The sequence below is a fragment of the Nicotiana attenuata genome, unplaced genomic scaffold (assembly GCF_001879085.1).
Source record: "Nicotiana attenuata strain UT unplaced genomic scaffold, NIATTr2, whole genome shotgun sequence".
Classification (NCBI taxonomy): Eukaryota; Viridiplantae; Streptophyta; class Magnoliopsida; order Solanales; family Solanaceae; genus Nicotiana; species Nicotiana attenuata.
The window spans coordinates 88,520-95,566 of NW_017673619.1; the positions used below are offsets into that span (position 1 = coordinate 88,520).

At 37.0% G+C, this 7,047-nt stretch overlaps 1 protein-coding gene across 1 annotated transcript; it reads left to right on the forward strand.

The window, feature by feature from the left end:
- The first annotated feature begins 2,254 nt into the window (after positions 1-2,254).
- LOC109216873 (uncharacterized mitochondrial protein AtMg00810-like) lies at positions 2,255-2,731 on the forward strand. The gene has a single exon (XM_019381095.1). It carries the CDS (start codon positions 2,255-2,257, stop codon positions 2,729-2,731), a length of 477 nt encoding a protein of 158 aa, XP_019236640.1.
- The last annotated feature ends 4,316 nt before the right edge of the window (positions 2,732-7,047 follow it).

Here is a 7,047-nt window from a genome sequence, read left to right on the forward strand (position 1 = left end):
TAAATTGTTGCGTTTGTTGGAGTAAATTTCATTTGGAAGAACTGTTGATTTAATGAAATGGGAGCGGGTGGTATGCCTACCACGGAAACATTGAGAAATGGGATCGGGTTGCACGCCTGCAACGAGATGTGTACAGACAGTGAAATCTGCTTTTATCCTCCTTATCCGTGTTGGAGATAATTTATTGATGTTCCTTATTATTCTCTTTAATTTTCGTATTATCTGCTATCCCCGAAGCATGTTCCCTTCCCATTTAAAATAGTTATTATTGTTATTTTCCCGCTGTAGATATATATTTATAACTGCACAGGTTTATGTGATAGTCCTGTCTAGCTTCGTCACTACTTCGCCAGGGTTAGGCCAGGCACTTACCAGCACATGGGGTCGGTTGTGCTGATGCTACACTCTGTGCATTTTTTTGCACAGATCTAGGTGTTGGAGCAGCATTTGAGTAGCAGTAGCATTCTGGGAGCGAGCTTTCAGTCCAGGGCATTCGAGGTAGCCTTGCTGACGTCCGCAGGCCCGGAGAACCATATTATTCTACGGACCCNGCTCGAACGATAAAAGACTATTGAGTAAGAAATGAAAGAAATAGAAAGTGATGTGATTAATCCCTTGCCGGGATGGTTTGAGTATGTTGATTATCTCCCTTGCCGGGATGTGGAAGTTATTGTTGTTGCTCCCTTGCCGGGATTTGTTGTTTAATTGTGTTTTTTTCCCTTGCCGGGACATTTCTTATTATTTGTCTATCCCCCCGCCCCGTTTGGTTGTGATTGTTGTTTGGGTGAGGAAGAGTGAATATGCACGAAGGGTCATTCCGTGCCTTGTTTTGATTATATCTGCACGAAGGGTCATTCCGTGCCATGTTTTGAATATTTATGCACGAAGGGACATTCCGTGCCATGTTTTGATTATATTTGCACGAAGGGTCATTCCGTGCCATGTTTGATTATATTTGCACGAAGGGTCATTCCGTGCCATGTTTTGATTATATTTGCACGAAGGGTCGTTCTGTGCCATGTTATGAGAGTTATGTGAGGGAAAGCACGAAGGTTGATGTCGTGCACTTTATTTGATTGTTTTGGTAAGTACGATAGTAAAAGCACGAAGGGTGATGTCGTGCACTTGTCTTTGATTTTCCTGATGTTTTTGCTGATAATTGAGTTACGTTGTCCTCTACTTATATTTATTGATTTTCTTGTTGTTATCGGTTCAAGTGCATTAGTTGTCTTTTTCCGCTATGCTGAGTTTCTTTATGTTGGCATTTTTCTTTATTGTGTTACTTGTCATTACTTGTTTTCTTCGGTGAGTCATAATTATTGTGTACTTGTTGTCTTATGAATTCGTATAAATTGTTGCGTTTGTTAGAGTAAATTTCATTTGGAAGAACTGTTGATTTAATGAAATGGGAGCGGGTGGTACGCCTACCATGAGATTTAATGAAATGGGAGCGGGTGGTACGCCTACCACGGAAACATTGAGAAATGGGATCGGGTTGCACGCCTGCAACGAGATGTGTACAGACAGTGAAATCTGCTTTTATCCTCCTTATCCGAGTTGGAGATAATTTATTGATGTTCCTTATTATTCTCTTTAATTTCCGTATTATCTGCTATCCCCGAAGCATGTTCCCTTCCATTTAAAATAGTTACTATTGTTATTTTCCCGCTGTAGATATATATTTATAACTGCACAGGTTTATGTGATAGTCTTGTCTAGCCTCGTCACTACTTCGCCAGGGTTAGGCCAGGCACTTACCAGCACATGGGGTCGGTTGTGCTGATGCTACACTCTGTGCATCTTTTTGCACAGATCTAGGTGTTGGAGCAGCATTTGAGTAGCAGTAGCATTCTGGGAGCGAGCTTTCAGTCCAGGGGCATTCGAGGTAGCCTTGCTGACGTCCGCAGGCCCGGAGTCCCTTTCTATTTTATTCTGTTTGTTATCATTTGTACCGAAGCAGACAGTCTCATGTTTCATTCAAACCTTGTATTTAGTATTCTCTAGACGTTCGTGAGTATCGTGACACCAGTCTTGGGTAGAGGATTTTGTTAAACTTCCGCATTTCTTTTAATTAATCATATTTGAGACTTCCGCTATTTATTAAATGCTTTATTGTTCCTAATATTGTCAAAGTTCGTTAAAAGAGGTAGTTGTTAATTGGCTTGCCTAGCTCCCATTAGTAGGCGCCATCACGACTCCCGAGGGTGGGAAATCCGGGTCGTGATAGTTTGCTAGATAAAGGGAGGGTATCATCATGAATCAGAGAAAATATGCTCTAGAACTAATTGCTGAGCTAGGACCTGGAGGAGCTAAACCTGCTAGTGCTCCATTAGAGCACAATCAAAAGCTCACCTCTGCAGAATATGACAGCTTCATCAACACTCAAAGCACAGACAAGGACAATGCAGATACAGATCATCTGCTACCTGATGCTAGCCAATATCAAAGGCTAGTAGGGAGGCTTCTATATTTGACATTGACCAGAGCAGACATTACCTTTGTTGTTCAGGCCTTTAGCCAGTTCATGCATAAGCCCAAGCAATCTCATAAGGAAGCTGCACTAAGGGTAGTAAGGTACATCAAGAATGCACCTGGTTTAGGACTGCTGATGCCTTCTGAAAGCTCTGGGAAACTAAGAGCCTACTGTGACTCAGACTGGGGAGGCTGTTTGCAGACTAGAAAGTCTGTTACAGGCTATCTAGTGAAGTTTGGAAATGCGTTAGTCTCTTGAAAGTTAAAGAAGCAAGACACTGTGGCAAGGAGTTCTGCAGAAGCAGAGTTCAGAAGCATGGCCTCAGTGGTGGCTGAATTAACCTAGTTAACAGGATTATACAAAAAATTAGGAGTGGAGGTTGAAGTGACTATTGATCTATACTGTGACAGCAAGGCTGCAATCCAGATTGCAGCCAACCCCATATTCCACGAACGTACAAAACACATTGACATAGATTGTCACTTTGTTAGAGAAAAAGTTATTCAAGGATTGGTAAAGACACGCTGTGTCTCTACAAAGGACCAACAAGCTGATCTACTAACAAAAGTCTGGGAAAGCCACAATATGATTATTTACTATCCAAGCTGGGGTTGAAAGATGTGTTTCATCCATCAGCTTGAGGGAGGGTGTTGAAGAATCAAATATGAGCCATAACTGTCAAGCAGCCGCTCCATCTCATTCTGTTAAGCAATTAGGATTTTAGGTCACAGCTGTCGCCAGCTAAGTTAGTAGAAGAAGTTAGTTAGATTGTACATGTATATATACATAGCCTCTGTACAAATGTAGATAGGTAGATTTTATTGTACGAAATGAGTTATTTCTTCTTTGCATTGCTCAGCTTTCATTTCAGCTCTCTAACTCGATCAACTAGTTCTAGATTACAACAATCTTTACACTTCCCCTTCAACAACAACAACAACAAACCCACTATAACCCATAAGTAGGCTTTCGGGAGGGTAGTGTGTACGCATACCTTACCCCTACCTGGTGAAGGTAGAAAGATTATTTCCGATAGACCCTCGACTCAAGAATACAATTCCTCTTCACATTTAGTAAAAACGTTTGAACTTGAAAATCTTAAAATACCGAGAGGAGCTAGGGGTTTGATCTCTGAGAGGAAGCAAGTCATCGATCAATCCACAGTTTTATGACTGCAGTTGGAGGTAATTCGAAAGCATCTAATTTTTACTAATTCTTTTATATCTATTACATCACAAGTGTTGTCGTATATGGTTATGGTCGAATATGCCATTTCAAGTTACTTTAATGCATCAATTGATTATGCAACGCAACCAAAAAAAATGTATTACTATTAGCTTTTGAACGAGAATATAAAAAATAGTTTTTTATTTGCATGCAAAGTAAGTTGGAAATGCTTGTGAAAATTGGAAAAGAACATTCTTTTATAAAGTTTAAAAAAGAACATTCTTCTATACATCCAGCGTCAGGGCTTCCAGTAGTAGCAAGTTTATCCCACGAAAATTGCGAGTTTTCTTAAAACCGATCCTTATAAAAGGAAAAAGAGAAGAAAAGAATGTGACTCTCTCCAATTTCCTTGCATATATAAAATTGTGATTGAGCTGTATTTGAACGGGTTAAAATAAAGAAAAAATCTCACTTTATACCCATTAATTCTAAACTATTTACCTTTTAATGCCCACACCCAAACTATTTACTACTCCTACCCATGGGGTCCAAATTATTTATCCGGTTGAAATGAAATAGAACTGGAAGAAACTTGGTAAGCAGAACAATACCGAATATAAATTGGAGAAGGAAGTCAGCACGAGAGGGTTGGTGCTTAGAGCTGTAAATGGAGTTTCATTCTTCCTCTATTTTCTTCTTCTCCTCTAAACCCATTAGTTTTCTAGAGTTAACACTTGAATTCGTTTCCATTTCTATTATGGGGTTTAATTCTAAAATGATTTTCTCTTATTATAGTATTTTAGGGTTCATCATCAATGGCAATTCACACTTATTTCTCACTAATACCTTCTTCTTTCTCTTCACCCAAACTCGTTTTTGGAGATTTATTGCACAAAAATTCAAATCCACCATTGAAGGACCTTGAAGCTTGAAACTCATAACTTGGTTTGTTTGAGTTTTTAATTATTTTGATCCGATCCTATATGGGTTTGTTTGGAAAGTTGATTGGAGGTTGTAGCTAAAGTTTTAGTCAATTTGGTGGAGATTTTGTAGTAGATTTTAGAAGTTGGTTGAAATATAGCTGAACAAGAGAAGAAGACGAATTTGTATTGTATACTCAAATAGTATACAAATATACCATTTTGGTATACAATTCATTCCAACTATATACCCTATTAGTATAGCTATATACTATATTGGTATCATATGCTAGTTGAATCATCTTTTGGTTGTATTAGCTGCATTTATTAGTACAATATTTGATTTTCTTTTAATAATAGTAATATAGTTCAATATCTTGAAATACTTTATTACATTAATATGTGGTATACTATTTTTTTTTTTATTTTTCTCTTTATGCATGTGTATTATGTCATAGTAGTATAGTCATATAGTTGCCGAAAATTAACCAGTAAAACTGTATACCATGTTGATATAGTCATATGCCATATTGGTATCATATGGTAGTTTGAACATTTTTTTTGGTTGTGTTTGGCTGCATTTTAAAGTGAATTCTATTCTGAAATTATTTATATGAACGTGATTTGCAATGCTGGAAAATTTTTGTGCTTATGGATATAGATTATGTGTATTATGTAACAGTTTTTATAATTATAGGCAATTGTTGGAACGACCCATACAACTATATACCCTGCTAGTATATGGAATGAGCAAGTTGCTTTGCGAATATTTAGCTTGCAATGCGAGCATGTAATTTTCTCATACTTTTATTGTATCCTTTAATGTTTTGGTACAGTAGTATAGTCACAGATAGTTGTAGCAATATTCTAGAGCAATCATATGCTCTGTTGGTATACATGTATACCATATTGGTATCATGTGGTACTAGAAGTCTTTTTTGCTACTTATATTTTTAAGCATTTTCCAATATTTTATTATCATTTCTATTCTAACTAGTATATATAGAGATTTAGTGGCCGTAGATTATATTGTCTTGCTCCATCACTGGTTGGTGTTACTGCTAATGGTAGAATATGTACTAATATTTGTAGGGAAGGAGATTACTGCTAATTGTCGTTTAACCTATTGTTAATTACCTAACTATCATACCGAACTAGAATTGGTTAAATAATCTATCATACTCGGCGGATCTGAAATATTGACCGATCATATATGGTTAGAAACTTGGGCAAGTAATATGGAGAGTAAAAATTCCTATCTTTTTTTTTGGAATTTTTACCTCATATAGCAAAGGTTAACACCTTATTTATTTTAAATAAATACCATTTAAGAAAATTATATTCTATAGATGCCTTTTAATGTTTATAGCAAAATATCTAATTTTGGTTACCTCCTACCCCTAAGCCACTAAATACGCTATTCAGTTACACTATTTTCTTTCTCTCTCTACTTTGATACATGCCATTCTCTTCCCCATTCCCTGAAAACACGATGCTCAATCTCAACAAAGATCTTGCCTCCAAAAGCCCAAGCAATACCAAGAATACCAATGCCGCCACATATATCGCCGCCATCTTTAGTATCCGACTGATGCTTGTACCCAATTACAGTTATTAACTACCTTTGTGGCATGTGTAATTTTCATTCTCTATCTTCGTCGACAGAAGAAAAGTGATGCTGGTTCGTCTTTGATCTCCAGTAGCATCCTTTCTTATCCCTCCTCAATAAGGGACCCTGAAAAGGCTTCACACTATTTCGGAATTCACGTATTTGACTACAATGAACTGCAAGAAGCCACAAGGAATTTCAACGAAGTTCGGGGCTTTTGGTGGCACTATCTCCAGTAGGGTTTGTTCTTGAACAAAGACGACGGAGGTTGGGGCTGAGCAACTTGATTTTCTGTTAATATATTTCAATATATTTTTAACGTATCACGCTGTATTTTTATGTATTTCATTGTATTCATTGTCTTTTTTTTCATTGTAATTCAATGTATCTCACTATATTCCATGTATTTCATTGTATTCGCTGTCTTTTTTTCCAATTGCATTTCAATGAACCCGCTGTACTCTATGTATTTCCTTGTATTCACTGTCTCGCTATATGCCATGATTGTATTCGTATATTTTTTTAATTAATATAATTTATGTATTCAGATGTATTATATAATTTATCTGAAGATTGCTATGTTTTTGGGGTATTTTTCGGTTGAGAATCTTTTTCATAACTGGAAATACAAAATGTGTGTGTTATAATTGAGTTTGTTGGGTTATATTAGGAGTCTATTATGTTAATTGATTCACTTTCCGTTTAAAAACAGTGTAATCCCCTGTTTCACGCCGTGAATACAGTCGAATACAATAAGCTGTCCAGCTGTAATCCCATGTTTCACGCCATGAATACAGTCGAATACACTCGAATACAACAACTGATTAGCTGGACTTCCCTGATTCACGCCTATTTTTGCTACTGTATGTTGATACCCA

Excerpts from the sequence above, each read along its gene's own strand:
- LOC109216873 (XM_019381095.1), top strand. The coding sequence starts at position 2,255 with ATGAATCAGAGAAAATATGCTCTAGAACTAATTGCTGAGCTAGGACCT.